The sequence below is a fragment of the Leptonychotes weddellii genome, chromosome 2, assembly GCF_054177405.1.
Source record: "Leptonychotes weddellii isolate Sample4059 chromosome 2, ASM5417740v2, whole genome shotgun sequence".
Taxonomy (NCBI): Eukaryota; Metazoa; Chordata; class Mammalia; order Carnivora; family Phocidae; genus Leptonychotes; species Leptonychotes weddellii.
This window is the reverse complement of record NC_138370.1, coordinates 113639816-113661632: the sequence shown is the minus strand read 5'-3', so window position 1 is coordinate 113661632 and position 21817 is coordinate 113639816. Positions and strand designations below refer to the sequence as shown.

Genomic DNA, 21817 nt, shown 5'->3' with positions numbered 1-21817 from the left:
TTTTTTTTTTTTTTTAAGATTTTATTTATTTATTTGACAGAGAGAGAGACACAGCGAGAGAGGGAACACAGAGCCCTCTTATATATATATATATATATATATATATGTGTTCCCTCTCTCGCTGTGTCTCCTATATATTTATTTGTCAGAGAGAGAGAGAGGGAACACAGCAGCACACGGAAGCAGAGTCCCTACTGAGCTCAGTAGGGACTCTGCTTCCGTGTGCTGCTCCCCCTGGTTGTGTTCCCTCTCTCTCTCTCTGACAAATAAATAAATAAAATCTTTTCAAAAAATTAAAAAAAAAATAAAAAGCATCAAAATATAAAAAAGTTTTACAAATTGAAAGACCAAAAAAAAAGTTCGCAATATCAAGGTACTAATATACTTAACATATAGGAAGTTGTTACAATAACCATGAAAAAGACAAATATGCCTATAAAAAAATGGGAAAACGCTATACACAGACAAGAAATACAAGGATCTAACGAACCTGTGCAAATGGTTAGTTCCACCAACAAAGAAAAAAGATGCAAATTTAAAACACTAAAATTTGATTTTTCTACCTATCAAACTGGCAAAAAACTATTATAAGCATTTGGAGAAACAAATTTTTAAACATGCTAGAGAGAAGTGTAAATTGGTATAGCATTTCTGGAGGGCAATTTGGCAAGCTTATTAAAAGTTTTAGAATAGGGCACCTGGGTGGCTCAGTCGGTTAAGTGTCTGCCTTCAGCTCAGGTCATGATCCCGGGGTCCTGGGATCGATTCCTGCATCGGGCTCCCTGCTCAACGCGGAGTCTGCTTCTCCCTCTACCCTTCCCGCCTGCTCATGATCTCTCTCTCTCTTCTTTCTAATACATAAATAAAATATTTTTTTAAAAAAGTTTTAGAATACAGTGTATCCTTTTACCTAGCAATTTTCTAAGAACTTTACCTGAGAAAATAATATATGAAGGAAATAGACATGCACAAGTAGATACAAGAACGTTTATACAGTGCTCTCCCTCCCTATAATATGGAAAAGTGAACATAAACTAAATTTGCTGATTAGGGGAACTAGTAAAAGAATTATGGTACACAAATACAGCAGAATACCATGCAGTCATTAAAATATCATTGCCTGTGTGAATGAGAACACATATATCTAAGACAGGGAGATGAAATGAGAAAAGAAGTGATCATCCACAGGATTGGGCCCATTTCTGTAATCTCATGAACCCACATAGTAACCAAGGGAATACTTCATGCTTGCCCACTATTTTCAAACAAATAATGCTTTTTAAGTGAGGCCTTAAGTCTTAATTACAAATATTAGCACTTAAAAGTTTGGGCTAAATTTGCCTTCCCAGTTGCAAATGTAAAAATTGGGAAATGCAGAAGTAGCTGTTAAATTAAAGCATGACTCTAATGATCAGCGATGGCTATAACTTCAAAGAGCTATCTATTAGGTATCTTCAAATATATAGATAATATCTAATAGGATATTAAAGAGCACATGGAAATTTTACATTTTCTTTACTGGGTATTCCCCATTTTATCTCTGAGTGACATACTCATACATAACCTATCCATACATCTTTCTGAATTTCTGTTTGTTTTTTTCACATACCCTTTTTTTTTTTTTTAAGATTTTTATTTATTTATTTGACAGACAGAGACAGCGAGAGAGGGAACACAAGCAGGGGGAATGGGAGAAGGAGAAGCAGGCTTCCCGCCAAGCAGGGAGCCCGATGCAGGGCTCGATCCCAGGACCCTGGGATCATGACCTGAGCCGAAGGCAGACGCTTAACGACTGAGCCACCCAGGTGCCCCTCACACACCCCTTCTTAAAAACCAGATGTGGACTATGCTATAGTGTTCCTATACCGGATATTTACTTGGAGCTGTCTAGTTTAATGGTCTAGTGGTTGAATCCGGGAGCTTGGCTGTCGGTCTGAAGCCCAGTTCTGCAACTTAAAAGTTTGTAATCTTGAATAAGTTACTTAACTTCTCAGCCTCTGTGCCTTGGTTTTCCTCATCAACCTTTCCTCAGAAGGTTATTGTGATGATTACATGAGTTAAATATATGTGACTAGAAGAGTGTCTGGCACATAATAAGTGATAATACTATTAACTATTATTATAATTTCCTGTTGCTATTACTATCATATCAAGGTGTGTACAAATCCAAAAAATAAACATAGCACGTTCCCTGGCACACAGGTTTTACTTAACTACTTGGGAGAATTGTAAACATTTTGTAAATTGAGAATATTATGGAGTCAAGTGTAAAATTCCTTGTAATACTAAAGGCTCAAACACAGGATTTCAAAGAAATCTCAAGCCCGTAGTAGCCCCTCCGGGCTGTACCAAGACCGGCACCTGGGTGTTCTTCTCTCCGCCCCTCCCACCCCACACCACCCAAATCAGGACTTTTCTAGCAGAAGCTCTGCTCTGTCACCTGCTCAATCACTGCATGGGCTGCTTCATTGGGATCATGGCACTGATTGACAAAGTCACAGATCTCTTGACTATTCACCATGAAGTTAATTCCATCTGTAGTGAGGACCAGGAAGCTGTCATCGGCATGATGTAGCTGCAATCAGAACCAAATACACAGACTCAGCCTCTGAATAGTTTTCAAAATTCAAAGATTTTATCGGTTTGCTGAGTGGTCGTCTGTGTTTAAAAGCTTAACGGTGAAAATGGAAGACCTAGATTTTGGGCAAAATTAGCAACATTTAGCATCAACCACCAAGGACAAACCCCACATGTCCTTAGTAACACCACAAAGGAAGAAGCTAGACAGCCAAATGATGAGAGGCAAGCACGCTGTAATGGTAGAGAGCAGTCTCTGAAGCCAGGCTTCCTGGGTTTGAAATCTGCCTCTACATTTTGGCTAGGCAAACATAGGGGAGTTCACCTATGCTCTAGATTTGTTTTCTCTGTAAAATGGGGTGGTAGTAGCTATTCTGGACAGAGCCTGGCCCATAGGAAACCCTATGTAAGTATCTGTTAGACACAATGAATATAAGCGGGGTAGCTATAAGACCGGAAATCATTCAATGAGCAATCTCCTGCTGCCATCGTTGGGAGCCTCTATTACCTAGTACTAGGTACCAGCACTTGCAGAGAGGGAAGTGTCAGCTCACAACTGGGTGTGTGTTGAGGGAAGTGTAGTATAATTGGGGCACTGATTGGTAGCATGCAAAAGATGTCAGAGAAAGGGAGGAGGGCGATTATTTAGCTTGGTGCAAAAGGGAGGTAAAGGTCTGATTCCGAGTGGTGGTGACACTGGGTGACCAGGTGTCGGGGAGGAAGGGCACTAGAGCCATCTTACCAGGTGAATTCCGGCAAGCAGGGTAAAGCAAAAACCAGGCACTTCATCCTACAGCAAGCCAGTATTTTATTTTATCTGAAAAGTTCATCTATCCTTCCATAAACTTTAAAAGTCATGTTAGCGTCAATTAAGGCTTCTAAGAAAGCCTGTAGCTGGAAACAATCCTGCTTTCATTCCTTGCATGTGTATCAGCTGTTGCAGATTGTTACCTTAACCCTCTTTGTTTCTGGTTCTGCTATCACACCACTGGTTTTAAGATCCAAATCTCCAAGACTCCTTGTCATTGCAAGTCTGCCATTCACGTGAGGCTGTCCCAAACTATTCCAAGCCACAAAACCACCACATTTCTTGATCCTGGTCCAAGAAAAAAAGACTATGACATGATACCCAGGAAATGAAGGCACGGTTAAACTTAAGATGAAATCAGTTTAAAATGCAAGGTTTCGGGGTGCCTGGGTGGCTCAGTCGGTTAAGCTTCTGCCTTCGGCTCAGGTCACGATCTCGGAGTCCTGGGATCGAGCCCCGAGTCGGGCTCCCTATTTCTCCCTCTTCCTCTGCCCCTCCCCCCTTCCGAAGCACGCACTCTCTCTCTCTCTCTCACTCAAAAAAATAAAATCTTTAAAAATAAATAAATAAAAATAAAATGCAAGGTTTCATTTATATCTTGAACTATATAAACAGCATCCTCATAGAATGATCAGTGGAGGTGGTACCTTTCTTTTTCATCTTTTCTTTCTGGAGTATGGTCAATGGTCAGCTTCATGGGTTTTCCTTTTCTACACAAAATAGCCCGGCTATCCCCAACACTGGCTACAACCAGTTCAATACCATCTCTCACGAGGGCTACTGTTGCAGTAGTCCCAGAGGTCAGAAGGGTCGCTGCAAACATTATGAAAAAGAGTGTAAGTCAGTGACAAATGATTGGATATGGAATTTTTATTACAAAATAAAACACAGGCATGTTAAACTATGCTGAAATGTACCATTCTAATCTAACTAGAGCTATGCAAATAAAATGCAAATGAACTATGTAAGTAAGAGCATGCAGAGAAAGAGGTATTTAATTCAGTAACAAGGCTCCATGCAAATAGAAAAAGTTGCTAACCTAATTTGGTAAAAAGTGCATCACTGTCTCCACATGGCCTCTATTCATATGAACTAGAGCTGACTTGAACTGATATTTATGACACCCTTGTGTGTATATCAGGTGTCAGTATTAAAAGTATTACATTTTAATTAGATTAGCTAAAATGGCAGGTTGACCTTCAGGTCTACTGAGCTCATTCAGGCAAGCTGACTCTTCTAAAATTTCTATGCACTCAGAAGGCTTTCTCTTCCATTTCTTCATTCCTATCCTATGACAGTATTATCAGTTAATAAGCTAAGCAAGAATGCCAAGGGCGTATCAGTTGCTCTTCAAGTGCTATATTTTATATTCTTTCCTTCTACAATTGTTTTATTTTTACAAATGTTCACCCAAAAAATCCTAAAATGGTTAAAGGTTCACATTCTTTTCTATTTATCTTTGTCCTCCCCAGACATGAAACAAAGTTACAGTCATCCGTTATATTAGGAAAATATGGGGGATGGAGAATGAAGTTCATTCTAGTTTCCCAAACGCTTAATGCAGTTCACATTTAATTTTCTCTGACCAATAACACAATTAAATGTCACTTGGCTTGAGGTTGCCACTGTTCCCTTCATCCAATCCAAACTGAATTTTTGCATCTTTCTTTCATTTACTCAAACCGCATCTATCCTAAGTTCTTTACTATTTGTTAAAAATTTTGAAGGTGCATTGAGCCTTGCCAAAAGTGAGAATACTATGAAATTAAGGGCTAAAAAGTAAAGCAAATTGGAAGAAACTGAAAAAGATAACTTATTTAAAGCAGGTATTGTCTTCAGTAACATGGTTCATTCTTTAAAGCATCTAAATAAAATATTCAGGTGATCATCCAAAGATGATTTCTTCTTTAAAGGTAGATTTAGGAAAAATGAAGTGCTACTGATTTGACTGATTGAGGCTCAATCTTTCCAATTTTTTTCCCCAAAAAGACAATTTAAAAAATTTCATCAGTAATACATTTTGGATGGATATATTTATACATAGATATAAAAATATATTTTCCAATTGGTATATTAAAATGCCTGCTTTAATCAGAAAAGTAAAATGGAGAAAACATTAATAAATCCTACTTAATCTTTTATATCCATGCTGAATCTAATTTATTGAGAAATAGCATTTATAGTTGCACTATCTCCCCATTAATCTTTTGATTTTGGAACTGTTGTGCAAGGTAGTATCTGAGCAATGCTAAAACACATTACATGTTTGTCATTGTATAACATAAATGTTTTAGCGTAAGAATCAGTGATGTTCATATTACAAAAGTTAACTTTTGAGTTGCCCAAAACATTATACGGTAGGACGTTCCCAGTTTAACCACTGTGACCTTTTCCAATGATAGGAAGCACCAGGCAAGAGAGTACAGGCATTCACTCAGACGCTACCTGCCCAGGGAACTTAGTATTCCTCTCCTTCGCTTAAATGGTCAGCAGCAGCTTAATTAGCTTCATCAAAAGAGTTAAAAATTCATGAACTAACACTTCCAAGTTTCGCTGTTCAGGATTCTATTGTCATTCATGGCCACCTCTGCCACCCAGGAATTTAAAAGAGCTTGAGTTTTAACCAACCCAACTTCACAGTTCCAAAACCCCAGGATTTATGGGAAAGTTTTCAAAACTAACTGTTGATTCTGGTTTGCTAAGCATCTAATAAATAAAGATTAAATAAGCATTTATTTCATTTAACATTTAACATGGAAGTAAAAATTCTCACTTTTTGCCCTAACAACATAAACTATAAAACTAAGACATCTTTCAATAAGGTCTTAACACTCACTGGACATTTCCTACTGCAAGTCATCTCAACTAATGGGACAAAGAGGATGTGGGAACCTTCCAGTAGTCCAGGCTAGGAACCGCTGGACTCCTTCACCTGGGACAAAATTAAGCAGATCTCTCTTTCCACTGAAGCCCAGCATATAGTGTCCACGGGCTCCAGGTCTAGAGCTGCTGACCGGGCACAGTTCTCTGCCACAAATAACACGCACAGAGGCAAATAGGAAATTCACCCAGGAATTGTGCTCAAACATTACAAACCTGCAACACAGGGGAGGGCAGAGAAAAGAGCTGCAAAATAAGGGGAAGGTTTTTATTTTGGTGAAAATTTCACTAGCAAATTACATAATATTCCAGGAGGTGTCGGATCAACGAATTCAAGACTCAGTTTGCCCAAATTGATGGTATTTTGTAGTTGAATCCATTTTTTCATCACAGAGTAAAACTTCGTAGTTTCAGAGCTTCCCACGGTTGGGAAAACTATATACAAATGCAGGCATACAAACATATATGCAGTATACCACCGACACACATCTATACACTCGTTCTCTCTCTTTCACATGTGCACACCACTCACACACACTTTAACAGTTAGTCCTGAGAAGTAAATCAGTACCTCTAGGAGCTGGAAAAAAGGCACTGTCAATTTGATTGGTACCAGTATCAGAATTGTCCCAATAACTAACGGGAAAATTCATGGGTACAGCAGTGAGTAATTTGTACCCGACAAGCAGTACGTAGTTAGAAAGGATGTGCACTACAGTATACCACCAAATTACTGGGATTCAAACATATATTAAGAAGGAATTAAAGCACCTCCTATACCAGATACAAGAAGTAACATATTTGTTAATGATGCTTAATGCATTTTTTTTAGTAGACCGATTAATTTAAATTAATTGTTTAAATATAGGCTAGTAAGGCTCTTGAGCTCTAGTGCATGTTTATAAGTTTATGGGATTCACAAAATGGGTATTTCTGCAGCTCTCTCCTTTCCCCAGTGTTGCAGGTCGTCATATCAAAAGAAAAATGATCAAGTTTCTGAATGGCAACATAAGAGTAAAAGCTGTACTTTTCAAGCTGTACTTTCCAAAGTGTAACCCCCCCACCTGCCCCAGTAGTTATTGTTTACCATGTAAACAATAATATGTATAAACCAAAATGGTTTTCAGTATTTATTAAACACGGGTGTTCCAGACACGTAGGACTCATGAACACCAAAATCCAAGTAATGAGCTGAAGCGGTAACAGCACAATAAGTATCTCTTCAATGTCGTCCCTATTGTTCTTTTCTTTTGGCTGCGCCCAATATAAGAAGACTCAAAAACACTGCCTTTCTAACACTGGTGATTTCGTAGAGATCAGGTAATGTGAAGTGCATGGACGTTTCCGATGGAACTCACAATGTTGCCACCAACATCTCACGCCCTGAACATCAGAGCGAGTCTTCTCTTTTTGATCCATCTGTCTCTTGGGGAGCTTTGCTGCTTTCAAGCCTTAAGCAATCTAGAAACACTTGGAAGAGTTTATAGAATGTAAAGGACAGTAATCTCAGTTTTCTACCACCCCGTTTGTTTTAAGTGAGGTTTGTTCATAAACAGGAGAGTAATGGGATATCATTTGAATTTGCTGGCTGGTTTCATTAACTGTAAAAATACACAACTGGCATGAATTGAATACAAAAAAATATTTAAAGAGGATGATGAAATTAGCTTCATAAATAAGGGTAATTTCAAAATGTGTCAACAACAAATCAATAAAAATAGCCAACAATTTCGTAAGGGCAAGGTTCTTGTTGTTTTTGGTAAGTGGCATTCTGATTTTCTTCTCCTCAAACCATCCCATTTTAAACTGAAATAGTAACTATTTTAAATGCTAACAAGATAATTTGAAGCACTTTATGCAGATGTGACAGTTTTGGACTAAATTCTTGAAGAGGAAAATGTTTTATGTTCACTTTATTTTTTTCACTTTCTCCCAAGAAAGCTAATATAGTATAATTGAGGGGTACTCTTCCCATTTATACCCCAAATTCTACCATTACTGATTCATTCCTATGGTTTAACCAATCTCTTTTCAGCCTTCCCCTACTTAAAATTCAAATCCACACAGGAGTGATAACTCATTAAAACACACACATTATGGTAATAATTTGGTTAAATTGGCTCTAGGATAATCAAAGAATAAATTGCACTAACTTTGGTGAGAAAGAACATGCATGGAGACCAGGTCAGTCCAAATAATTATTGAGTGCCTTCCAGAGTCTATACAGGGTGCTGAGTGCTGGAGATTCAAAATGAATAAGCATGGTGACTACCTTTAAGCTCCTCACTGAAAGGGTTCAAGGAGGGGAAAATGGGACTGATGCTGATAGAAAAGGTTAAAAAAAAAAAAAAACACAAAAAACCTGGAAAGGGCAAACTGCACTTACTTCACAATTTTTTTTAACTGGCCTGGGTCCTACCTATAGCTATACCAAAAATAATATTATCCATTCTTATAATACTGATACAGCTTCAGTTCTTACTAAAAACCAAAAAAAAAAAAAAAAGTTTTTAATTTAAATAATAACTTTGAAATCTGAAACATGTTTTTTTAATCCACAAATTGAAAGTTAAACAACTTACAGCATCTATCTTCAGTGGCTTTAATATATTTGATAAAATAGGCCCCAAATATCAAAAGGCAATTTTTAGCAATGTTGAAAGCCTTGGCAACTTACTAAGAATAAATTTTTAAGTTGTTCCCAAAATACTTATTTAAAAACACACACACAGACCAAGTAATCTATAAGAATGCATACAAAATAAGATTTAAGAACAACAATGCCCTTTCTTTTGGTAGCACACTAGGTATTGTTCTGCTGTGCTCCATTATACTTGTAAACAAATGGCCATTAAATGGAAAGTAAATTTTAGGATAGCATATGAAAGTTCTAAGATCATTAGCTCAAGGTGTATGACAGACGAACTAAGTTAAATACAATTTGAATTTATTATTAGAAATTAATTATATTTTTATGATTACTTTCTTTGTACAATGGTCTCTGAGCAAGGCACCTTTAGAAAGTTTCTTTTAAGGTAGGCCAGTTAAACAGATTTTTTCCCTAAGTTCAAAATTCCCTTGAATTATAATTTATTATTTAATAAAATGAAAGGGGTCCTCTCATATTTTAGGCCGAATCTCAGTTTTCAGCATTTTCATCGATTAGATCCTTTACCAAAGGGCTGACTGCACCCATGAAGGGTTAATGTTTTGACTGTTGGCCTGCACATTCCCCATGATAAACTTGAGGGTTTTCTTCTGACAGGTAGAGGCCAGTAGGTTCTACCTGTTTACAGGACAGCTGGGGAACACCACCGGCATTAGAGCTAATAAACACCATGGTGTGAGATACAGCCAACCTGGTTATGGATGAAACCAGAGCATGCCAATATTCAGAGTCATAAAAATAAAACTACAAGAAGGTGTTTGACTGTTCTCTTCTACCTCCTATATTTTACCCATTAGGAACAAGAGCTCAATCTTATACTACAATTTACCTTCTCTCAACCTCTATTTTCAAAGGCGAGGAGCCAGCTGGAAGGAAAAAAGTCCAAAGGAATGAAGGAGAAGAGAAAATGGGCCGAATGATCTACAAACAAGAAAACAAATCCCTGAACAAAGAGAGTGGACTCTAATGCTTTTCCAAAAAGTATGATGACAGTAAGGTTCTCAAAAAAGGGCAGGAAAAATCTTGTAAGATGGCGAATAGAGCCATCCTAGTCATCTTCTAGAATCCTCCTCATTAAACATGCCCGTGAGGGAGGCCACTGTGGTGCCAGGAAAATCCCAGCCCTCACCCTGCAACTGGGCCTTATAGGTGAATTGAGACTTTCTATCCCTATGCTCTCAACTGCAAATTGTGAAATGTTATTTCTGTGGTGCTTTGACTTCCTTTAAATAAAAGGATGAACCAAACACAGATTAATATTACATGATTCACTTTCAAATCAGTTATGAGGTCTGTATGCATACATTAAATGGTCACTACAGAAGTGTTGAGGATTACCTTTAGGAACAAAAGATTTGGGGGTCAGCTAACTAGAAAACACCAGCTATGTTTTTCTGAATGCTTTTGATAAATTCAGTGAAAATCAGAAACATTTTACTTTCAAAATTTAAGGACATACAATACGTAAATTTTAAAATTCAGCTGACATGTCCTTGTGTTTAACAAATAAAAACAAAAACAAAGTCTTTTAGAAGTGGGAGAAAACATATCTTCCTTCTGAAGATTAAACAGAGTAGTGCATATTACCCATTGTCTTTTCTTATTTAGGACCAGTTAGCAATTTTCTTTTTGTCTGGACAATTACTATGTGGCTAAATGAGATTACCCTATAGTCTATCTCAGTACTTACTCATCAGGTTCATCTAAAAAACCAAAACAGTAAACCTTCCCATACTATGGACCTGCTGTCCATATAAAGAGCAAATTTAAAAAATTTTTAATCTTTTTAAAATTTAAATTCAGTATCAGAACCATTTTAGAGCTTCGATTTTTGAAAAATTGTCCAATATATTTCATTTAAAAATGAGGTACTAACACTACATTGATTCCAAACAGCATTTAAAGTTATTTCTTATATAAAACCACTTTCAATATAAGCATCCTCACAAATAAACTTACATTCCCACCCCTAAAGGGCTTAAATTGTTTCCTTTCATTAGACATGCCCCAAGACCCTAAGGAATGTGATTGTTTTACTTACCATCAGCAGACAGGTGGGCATGCCTTGCAAAGGCTTTATCTAGTTCTAGAAAAGCCAAGGTCAACACAGTTTCCAAGTTCTTCTCCTTAGGAAGCAAATCCCTTTGTGGAGAGGAAAAAAGAGTCCCAAACAATCATTTTATAATAGGTTTCTCTTCTTCACCTAGGTCCCTCTGGCTAGCTGTTACTCCATACAATGGACCGCCATGGTTTGCCTTCAGATGCTTAAAATCCACAGATTAACAACTCAAATTAGGAAATAACTAGACACGGAGATAAGCCTTTAAGAACAATAAAATAAAAGTCCAAGTCTCCGTCCTTAAAGATTAATAGTCTATCCACAACCCTGAGAGGTCAAAATTCCTTCAAATAAATGTACGCCACTGAGTTCAAAACATGAATAAATCCACTGATGAACAGCATGAATAACTACAGGAAGACAAGAAATAGTCATATGTTCTCCCCCTCTTTTAATTCAAGTCATATGATCCCCAAAATACATTAGTAATTACTGCAGTAAATAAACTTTTTAAAGAGCTCCAAAACACCCTCACTAAATGCATTCTCCCCATCCTACTGTCAATCATCTAAAGCCATTCATACCCCTTGAAAGAATTACCATTTATTGAAGTACTATATGCCCTGCACTGGTAGGAGTAAATGCTTTCCCTAATACGTGAGATCCTGTACTATATAGCTTGATACGATCACAAATCAAAGTGCTGTTGATCCTGGTCAATGCTTTCACCAGGTGAGTTGTCAAAATATACACTGCGGAATGGTGGTAACCACCAGTAATAAAGGGCATGCTTAAGCCACTGCTTGTTCGTAAAACAGTATGGAACCACTCAAATTTAAGTAGGTTAACAGTGAACATCATCTCGGCCAAAAGGTTAAAGTTTAAACATGAAGTATAAGGTAAACTGCAAAGTCAAGAGCGAAAAGTCATTGTACATACATGATGCATTTCTCCATGTGAGTGTGGCAGAAATCAGCAGCTGCAGGTCCGCCGTGCCCGTCGTACACGGCAAAGTACAGGACCTCGTCTGTTAGCTGAGCGCTGTCAAATCGGTCTTCATTCTCTTTCCGTTTGCCAATATGCGAGGCGCAGCCTACGTTTTCCAGGCTGATTTTGGGAATTGGCTTGCCGTACTTAATGCTGGGCGGCAGCAGAATGGGCTCATCGATGCGGTTATCCCAGATCCCAAAATTATCCCAAGTGGCCGGACGCCCACTACCATCCGGGTCAAACCGAGAACACCTAGGCTCTGAAGTGGAGCTGTGGCAGGTAGGCGTCAGCCGTTTGTCTTCCTGCAGTAGGCGGGAGCTTAGGAGCACTCTCCTTCTCACGTGGTTCCCACCACTTCTAACCAAAGTAATTAAGGCAGCTGTGGACATAATCAACTCCAAAGGACTCAGGAATGAGGGAAAGGTCAATAGAACAATAATGGAATGTCTTCAAGAAAAATGATGTGACTGGGGAGAGAGAGAGAGAGATTCCATCAGTATTTCCACATATAACTGATGTATCATTAGATATTACCAAAATGTAAGGCCATAAAGAATGTGGCATCTAACAGCCTACTTCTAAGAATAGTGGATCAAAACCAAAATTGATTTACTTACCCCTTTCACAGTGTTTAAATTCTATAAAAATGTGACAATGTGTATATATCATATAGAACAAGTGTTTCTCAAACTTTAACCTACAGTCACCCGGGGAACTTGTTAAAAGGCAGATTCATTCTGATTCAGTCTGCCTGGGGTGGAGCCTGAGATTCTGCATTTCGAGCCAGCTCCCTGGTGACAGCAAACTGCTGATCCAGCAGGCCCATACTCTGCATAGCAAGAATATAAAATATGGGTGTAAATAAATATTCTTCTCTTCATTAACTCCATTGCTCTAAAGAAAGGGTAGGGGCAAATGTTGACAGTATCAAAGTCTCTTAAGGGAGAAAGAAATAAGAAAAGTAATTGGTTAATAGGACAGTTCTGTACTCAGAGTGCCCAAGTTTTAGCAAAGACACAATCTACGATCTAAATTCTGTTTTCTTTTAAGATTTGTCAACTTACTAAACTTTACATATTTCATTACTATGGTTAATGTAGAATGGTTCGGGCAAACACTCCCACAGGCACAAGGATGAGCCAGTTCCGATGTGTGTGATCACTGGATTAGGGGGTACCACCTTTGTGACTTATGAGCAACTGATCTATGCATTTACATTAACGGCTGCTGGTCTCCAATCTACCCAGCCCAGCAGCCCAGCCCTTGCGTGCCCTGCAGACTAGGAGCTAGCGCCCGAGCCCAGACCACATTTCTTTGAAACTATTACTCTGCCCCCCCCATTTCTGGACTCTGCCCCAAAGCTGAATCCTCCCCTGGGTATTGTCAAGGGGAATTCTTACACCCCTGCAGGAAGGGCTGTGTTTCTGGCAGTTTTCCATATAAATAAGGTTCTAAGCAAAAATTCAACTCCACGGTACTTTGTTCTGTTACTTTATGTATTAAAAACCAACTGGAGGGGCGCCTGGGTGGCTCAGATGGTTAAGTGTCTGCCTTCGGCTCACGTCATGATCTCAGGGTCCTGGGATCGAGTCCCGCATCGGGCTTCCTGCTCCTTGGGAGCCTGCTTCTCCCTCTGCCTCTCTCTCTCTGTCTCTGTCTCTCATGAATAAATAAATAAAATCTTTAAAAAAAAAAAAAAAAACTGGAAAAGATAGCATAATGTCAAGATTTGATAATGCTGGTGGAGGGTATACAGGTATTATATTACTCTCAATTGCATGTTTGAATTATTTCACAATACAAAGTGGACTTGAAAAAATACCTCAGCAAAAGCCACATACACACACACAAAGCCCAACTTGAGTGAACCCGTAAGTAAATGCATTGCAGATTTCAAATAATCATTTTCAAATAAATTTTTAGAAATCAGTCTAGTTCTGTGTAAGAGTAGTAAATAAAACAGTAGAAAGAAAAGATGAAATTCCAAAGAACTCCCTTAGGTATCCATGCAATGAATAACATATGCGCCCTGCCTTCATAGAATTTAGTATAAAGAAGGCCTTCCAAAGAATTAATGTATCATGAAAGACTTAGGAGGCCATTCTTTCTGGGCCTTTTAGCTAATATCATGTACAAAAGATTGAAACTCACTTCTATGACAATATTAGGGGTGGAGGAGACATAGTATCTCTGGTTATCAAGTATGAAAGAGAAGCAACACATTAAATTACCAAAAAAAGGTGTTTATTCCTTTGCTGCTGTTTGAAGGTGATATTTTCATTCAGCAACAATAACTATGTTAAATAAAGGTAAGGACTTGTGAAGAAATTTCAGACTATAATACAATCTACACTAGGGAACTAAGTACTGATTACTGATGGAGATAATTTACAGAGCAACTTTAGACCATAAAGAAAAAAATAAAACTTTCAAGATACATTTATTAGAAACCATTACTATTTGAAGAGTGCACCAGAAGTTAGTGAAGTATGATTCTTTCTTCTTTTAAACCTAGCTATCGCTAACAATACAACATTTTTTTAGTTTCAGGTGCACAATATAATGAGTCTGTTTTTGTATAAGCAAAGTACTATTCTTTTGGCTTCAATCTGAAATCATGAAGGCTATATTCAGCCTTGGGCCATTTTGCAATCGTTCACCTACTTTAAACAAGAGTTCTAGAATTAGAAGCAAATAAATATTGAGTAAATTTTTTGCAGCTCTTTTAGGGCACTCTTCTCTTTCTTCTCTCTCTCTCTCTCCTCCAAAAAAACCCCAACCAAATAAACAAACAAACAAAAAAAACCCCAGAGCTGCATTTTATTATTATTTTTTAATTAACATATAATATATTATTTGTTTCAGGGGTACAGGTCTGTGATTCATCAGTCTTACACAATTCACAGCGTCAGAGCTGCATTTTTAGCAGGAAACAAATATCCATTGGAAACATTATTTAAGAATGAAATAAAATGGGGCCTCTGGATGGCTCAGTCAGGTGAGCACTGGACTCTCGGTTTCAGCTCCTGTCCTGCTCTCATGGGTTGTGGGCTCCAGCCCCACTGTTGGGCTCTGTGCTCAGCGCAGCATCTACTGGAGATTCTTTCCCCCTGCCCCTTCCTCCTCACACTCCAGCTCTCTCTCTCTCTCTCCCTGAAATAAATAAATAAATCTTACAAAAAAAAAAAAAAATGAAATAAAATGCAAGTTGGACAGTTTCTTTAAAAGCCTCGCTGGACTAAAATCAATCACCAACCTGGCCTCCTTCCTCATTTATTATCTGCACAATCACCTCAGAAAGTAAGCAGAGTAGTCATAGGAAAACATTTACTTTAGGGAATACTTTTGGCCTAGATGAAATGTGAGCCAGATATATAGCTAGTTTACAAAACTAGATCAGCACCACTTACGCAAGCAGGTGACTTCGTATATTTCCAATGCAATATAACTAAATCATACTAATCTCCACATTCTCTGGGGAAACAATTCAAAGAGGACCTGTGTTCCCAAGCTCAATAACTACTTTGAATTAAACCTGCACATCAAGAAAAGTTTCCTCCAGAGAATGAAATTAGGAATCTAGTCATCACCTGCCCCCAGTTCTCCGAAACACCCATAGAAATGACTACACACTGACTAGCAGACAAGAGAGTATAATGTATGATGTGGGAAAAAAAACCCAAAGCCTGTGGGAAAAAAACAACAACACATCAGTGTTTTTCGTAACAAAAAGAGTGGAGAACAAACTGACAAACACCTAGGAGATATTTTTATTATTTGTCAGTTCAGCAATTATAAATTGGCATGTGTTTATCATTCTGCAAAAAAAAAAAAGTTATTCAGGAATCCTTTATGTCATTATCTCAGTCAGAAATCAAGGCTAGCTTTTTTTTTTTTTTAAGATTTTATTTATTTATTTGACAGAGAGAGACACAGCAAGAGAGAGAACACAAGCAGGGGGAGTGGGAGAGGGAGAAGCAGGCTTCCCGCCGAGCAGGGAGCCCGATGCGGGGCTCGATCCCAGGACCCTGGGATCATGACCTGAGCCAAAGGCAGACACTTAAAGACTGAGCCACCCAGGCACCCTAAGGCTAGCTTATTTTTGTAAACCATTTTAACATTTATATTCAAGCTTTGAAAGTAAAAGTCATTCAAAAGAGTCAAAGGGCAGAAGTAATTCTGCTTGAAAGCCGTTTGAAGACACAAAAATGTCAGAGCAAGAGTTAAATCAACTAAGAGCACAAGAACACACTACCCACACATCATATTCAACTAGCAAAAATAAAATGCAAAAACTATGCTAAGCAAGAAAATAAAGATAAAGAACTTGGCTAAAATCCTAGTGACAGGTTATTTATATCAGCAACCTAAACTATATTGATAGTCATATACCAAAAGGAAAAAGAAAATGGAAAATCTTCCTTCTAGACCAAACTTTTCCAAATCCCTTTTTATTTCCCAATCATAATATAAATGCAGGACCCACAAATTTACTTTAATCACATGAATTTTTAAAAATGTGTGAGTATGCACACATATATATACACACACAGAAACCCTATATATTCTACATACTGTCAATAAATAAATGCCTGAAAATATCTTTTTCATCATTTTCACATTGATTTGTGACCAGGCCTTCTCCATCTTCTTCCTTAATGTTTTAACAGTTTAATATGATACTTGAAAGTCCTGACACAGAACTCTTGACCAGCGAAAAATGTTGGCACCTGGTTTAACAATTCTGACTAGCAGGAGGGATTCTCAGCAAAGAGAGTTAAATTGGAAGTAAGCTCGGAGACCACAAGAGTAAGCACAGATTCTGCGTGAGGGCACTGCTGAAAACCCACATCCTGAGAGTAAGAAATCTCAGGTGAAATGCATCAGGAAGGGAAAAAAATGCGTTTGGTTTGTAGTGAACTTTTGAAGTACATACTTGATTTAAAAATAAAAGGTGGTGAAGAAAAGCCACAATTTACAGCTACAAGATTGCTATGCCAATTTTGCATCTTCATATCACTCCCATTTTATAATCCCTCAATGGTTTAAATATCTCAGAGCTGTCCAAATTTATTTTTGGATAAGAGAGTCACTCACTGTCTCTGTCAGGAGGATACACTTGGGATTTGAGTTGAACTGTTGACTGCTGAAAGATCAAAAGGGCAATTTATTGTTGTAATTTTAAGTGCATGCCAAAATCATTCAGGCGTTCTACGGTTCAGTGCTACAGAAACTTCTTAGATTGATCTCTCCAGCAAAAATATTTAAGAAAATATTCATATTTGCCCATTATAAAGCAGCACTCAGGTATCTTCACATCAGTAACTTCCGCAAAGGAAACAACAGATAATTTTAATATTCTCAAAGCAAATATTTCTTTATCAACTTTTTTAAAGACAACCAATGCATCCTAATAAATTCAAATGGTATGGAAACCTCCCAAAAGTATTTCAGGAAATGTGGACTCCAATATCTTATCAGTACTCTGCTGGGAGGAAGGGAAACAAATTTTAATAGTCTACATGAGGGAAAGAACAACAATAAAAACCCCAAATGATTCCCCTTGGGTTTGATGTGAACATGTTTAGATGTGTGAATAGAGGAATGAAAGTCCTGAAAAGTATTCATTGTTCTATTTCCATAGATATCTTTTAAAACATCTTCATTAATGTGGATACAACTCACAGACCACATTCCAAACCTGCACCTTTATACTTCCTTAAGGATTTTCCTTGACATTCTATACTACATCAACAGCACATCTCCCCTCTTCTTTCCTCTTCTCTAAGATTCTAGTCAAGGGAGGTGCCTGTGTCGGTCATCAATAGAAAGTGACTCTGGTAGCAAGAAAAAAATCATTAGCAAGAACTCACTACTCAAAAATATAACTATTTTATTACCCAGTGGTGCACCTGTTCTCTTCCTCTAATACCACAACATCACTACTCTTCTTCAAGACCATTATAATCCGTCACTTGTCACTCATTCTGAAACCGGCGACAATCTCATTCTTGAGGATGGTGGAGGATGGGTGCAAAGGGCTTAAGAGGCTCAGAAAGCTCAGAAAGGCCAGTGGAGCTTTAGGGACTCCAAATTCCCCGGCTATTTCCACCCGGACTCTCGTCTTTGTCGCCTCCTGTGAAATCTCTCATCTACACGAAGCGATTGCTAAAAAAAAAAACCATCACCAGCCACAAGGCCTCTCTTGGCAAAGCAAAACCCACACCCTCGGATGGACACCAACCAGGGCTCTGCATCCTGCTCTATTCCGGTCCCCTGAAACGCTCGCCCTCGGACAGTTCAGGATCCCGGGCTCGCTCGCTGGCTGTGACAGATGAGTAGCCAGTGTGATACACTGCAGGAAACCCTCCCGCCCGCGCAGCGCTGCAGATGGCTGGGCTCCCTCCAGCACCTTCCGCCGCCCGGTCTCCGCCTCCCAACCACCCTCTCCCCGCATAGATCTCGGGTGTCGCCACATCTCCCTCACCCCGGTTGCATCTGCAGCGGCGACGCGACGCTGACCCCTGCAGCATCCTCCAGTCCGGGGTGCGAGCAGGGCGACCCGGATCCTCCCTACGGAGAAACACGAACGAGCGGCCCCCGCCCTTTCCACCATCCAGTCCATGGTCCCTCCTGACTTTCAACCCCGGCCCACTCCACTCGCAATGGTGACGCCCCTGCCTGCAGTCAAGTTCAAGGCCGCGTGCGGGGGTCTCGGCGGGAAACGCCCACTGCCTGCAGGGTAGCCGGGGTGGGCCCCGACAGGACATGCTACTCATGACCTCCAAAGAGAAGAAAGCGGCGCACAGAGAACCCAGACGCTGACTGTGGGGCTGGGGGATTTAAAGCTACATTTCCCCTTCCCTCCCTAACTCTCCGTTTAATCTCCATTCCGCAGACCCTGAGCGCGGGCATGCGACCCCGCCTATAAATAATATCATAAACTGTTAGAAATAAATGAAGTGCACTCTCTAGGCTCTTACCTCGCGATGGTTACGTCCCTGGAAATTTTCTAATTAATTAACGGAGGGCGGGGAAGGGACTTTCCTGCTGGGTAAATAAGATTGCCTTCCCCGATATTTCTGGTTTCTGGAGCGAGAAGCTAGCACAGCCACTGGCTCTTCTGCTGGAAAATCTCGAGAATTTTTCGCCCGCAGTGAGCCAGATGGAGAGGGAAGTCTGTTCCGGCTGACTGACGGCAGCTCTGGCCAATCCGCGCTCGGAGAGGCGGGCGCCGGCCGCCCAGGCCCCCGGTCGCAGCCAATCATAGAGTCCAACAGGAACGAGCCTCCCCGCAACTGCAATTTGGTTTGGCTGACTTTTAGCAGCTCGCGGTAGAGGGACGTCGACCCGAGCCAGTAGCGGCTCGAGGTGACATCCCGCCCCCCCCGAAGGCCTTGACGCTAGGGCCAATGAAGGGGCGCCTGGGAGGTGGGTGGGATCGGGAGATTGGGTAAATCGCCAGCCTGTCGAGGAGGGGTGTGTGTCCGTTGTGGCTAGGGGGCAGTCGTTGTGACAACTAGGAAACCGAGAACGAATGCCAACACTTTGCCTGGGCAGAAGGGCTTGAAAGGCATCTGGTTTCACTGCTATTCTTTGGAAAACTCACAGTGCAATGTTCTTCGTGACTGAACAGGCATCTTGTGGTCCCTTGGGAATGTCGATTCATTTGTTCGACAAGTATTTCTATGTTTATGGAGGACCTTTCGTATGCCAGACACTGTGCTAGGCATTGGCACTGCAATCCTGACACAAATACACGTGATTTCTGCCTTCACGGAACTTAGTCTTATGAGGAAAAGGGAGCAAACAAGCGAACAAATGAAACAAGAATCACGTCAAGGACGGAAATAGACAAAGTGTGGATATAGTGAATAATAGGGGGTTGACATTAGATAGGGACGGTTGTAATAAGAGAACTTTATAAGATGCCATTTAATCGGAGACTTGAAGAGTGAGAAGGAAATCAGTCAGTCAGCCAAGGAACCTGAAAAGCGATGATTGTTCTGGGCAGAGAGTGGACAAAGGTCCTGAGGTGCAACAAATTGACATTTTGGAAGAACAGAAAGACCAGTATGACTCTAGCACAGAAAGCGGGGGAGAGCAGCATGACATGAGATGCGTGAGGTAGACTGAGGCCAAACCATATACACAAGTCTTGGGGTTTGCTTTACGTTTTAAATGTAATGGGACTCTATTGAGGCATTTTAAGCAAGAAATAAAAGGATCTAGTTTAGACTTTACATCACTTTGGTTAATGGTAGAGAACCAGTAGAATAGACTATTGGGAAACTGGTGAGGAGACCATCTCAGATTAAAATCAGAGTGGGAGATGACCTGGCTTAAGCTATGGTGATATCCCTGAAGGAAGGGAAAAGCAGAGAGACTGGAGATTTTAAAGGGAAATTATTAGCCTGTTTTGACATATCAGGTATCCTGCTCCTGGGACAACTGTTCTGAATCCAGTTCATTGACTACTCGATTTAGAGACTGATTCTCACATTGATGACCCACAAATTCTGGTAATGACATGGAGGATTATTATGCTGGGTTGAGATTCAATTTTCATGGGCTTCCTAGAATTTTCTTTCGTTAACTTTTTATTGAAGCATAATATATATGCAGAAAAGTACACACATTCTAAGCTGCATATACACCTCAATGACTTTTCACATTCTGAACACAACTTTGTATCCAACACAGATCAAGAAACAGAACATTATTAACACCCAGGAACATCCTGCCTTCCAGTCATTGCCTATCCTGACTGTCAACAGTGCAGACTTAGTTTTGTCTGTCTTTGTACTTGACATATATAAAATCATAAAGTATGCATTCTTTTGTGTTTGGCTTCTTTACTCAACTTTATACTTATGAGATTCTTCCATATTGTTGCATGTAGTTGTAGATCATTCATTTTATTCCATTCTGTGACTATACCACAATTTATGAATTCATTCTTTTGAAAGACATTAGAGTAGTTTCCAGTTTGGAGCTATGACCCATAGTGCTACTATGTACATTCTAGTACATGTCTTGGCCTTTTATGTTGATGGAGCATTTTGGTGGCTGGGGTTTAAATACAATTAAGTTACTTTGTTTAAAAAAAATATTTTATTCATTTATTTGACAGAGAGAGTACAAGCAGGGGGAGTGGCAGACAGAGGGAGAGGGAGAGGGAGAAGCAGGCTCCCCACTGAGCAGGGAGCCCGATGCAGGGCTCGATCCCAGGACCCTGGGATCATGACCTGAGCCAAAGGCAGACGCTTAACCAATTGAGCCACCCAGGTGCCCCAACAATTAAGTTACTTTTGACCGTTCATCAATAATGTAGTACCATGTTTTGCAATATCTCAAACATTTGGACCAGATAATGAAGGACTTTGCTCTCACGAATGTGAGCACTTTTGGCAACAACAAGAGCTGTTGATGTGGGAAATTTTAAGTTTGGAAACCTAAAACATTTTGAATTATGCTTGGCATTTTGACCTTCTTTTTAAGTTCTTGAAAACTGCATGCCCAGCATTTGAGAACATCATGACCATGCTATATCCTCTTATTCTAATAAACTATAATCCATAATCATATGATAAACAAGAGCAGTTAGGTGGCCCTGAAGAATATGTATATGTTTTGTTTTTTTTTTAAAGATTTTATTTATTTATTTGACAGAGAGAGACACAGCGAGAGAGGGAACACAAGCAGGGGGAGTGGGAGAGGGAGAAGCAGGCTCCCCGCAGAGCAGGGAGCCCGATGCGGGACTCGATCCCAGGACCCCGGGACCATGACCTGAGCCGAAGGCAGTCGCTTAACCAACTGAGCCACCCAGGCGCCC

The 21817-nt window shown here is 39.7% G+C and overlaps 2 protein-coding genes across 6 annotated transcripts in view; one reads left to right on the top strand and one right to left on the bottom strand.

The window, feature by feature from the left end:
* The window catches only part of PPM1K (protein phosphatase, Mg2+/Mn2+ dependent 1K), a 24482-nt gene extending 5236 nt beyond the window's left edge, over positions 1–19246 (bottom strand). For 2 of the 5 annotated variants that reach the window (XM_081812175.1, XM_081812176.1), the window contains exons 1-7: positions 18966–19239; positions 11932–12449; positions 10975–11075; positions 6482–6511; positions 4033–4198; positions 3529–3673; positions 2441–2575 (exon numbers count right to left, since the gene is read on the bottom strand). In XM_081812175.1, the coding sequence (XP_081668301.1) occupies positions 2441–2575; positions 3529–3673; positions 4033–4198; positions 6482–6511; positions 10975–11075; positions 11932–12371 (1017 nt within the window). In that variant the 5' untranslated portion in view covers positions 12372–12449; positions 18966–19239. Of the gene's footprint in view, positions 1–698; positions 852–2440; positions 2576–3528; positions 3674–4032; positions 4199–6481; positions 6512–10974; positions 11076–11931; positions 12450–18965 lie in introns of all 5 variants that reach the window. The other 3 variants (XR_014142938.1, XM_081812178.1, XM_081812177.1) reach the window with 3 other exon arrangements.
* LOC102748592 (putative E3 ubiquitin-protein ligase HERC6) overlaps positions 1–21817 on the top strand; it is a 580669-nt gene that overhangs the window by 490667 nt on the left and 68185 nt on the right. The gene's annotated exons all lie outside the window — the stretch shown is intronic.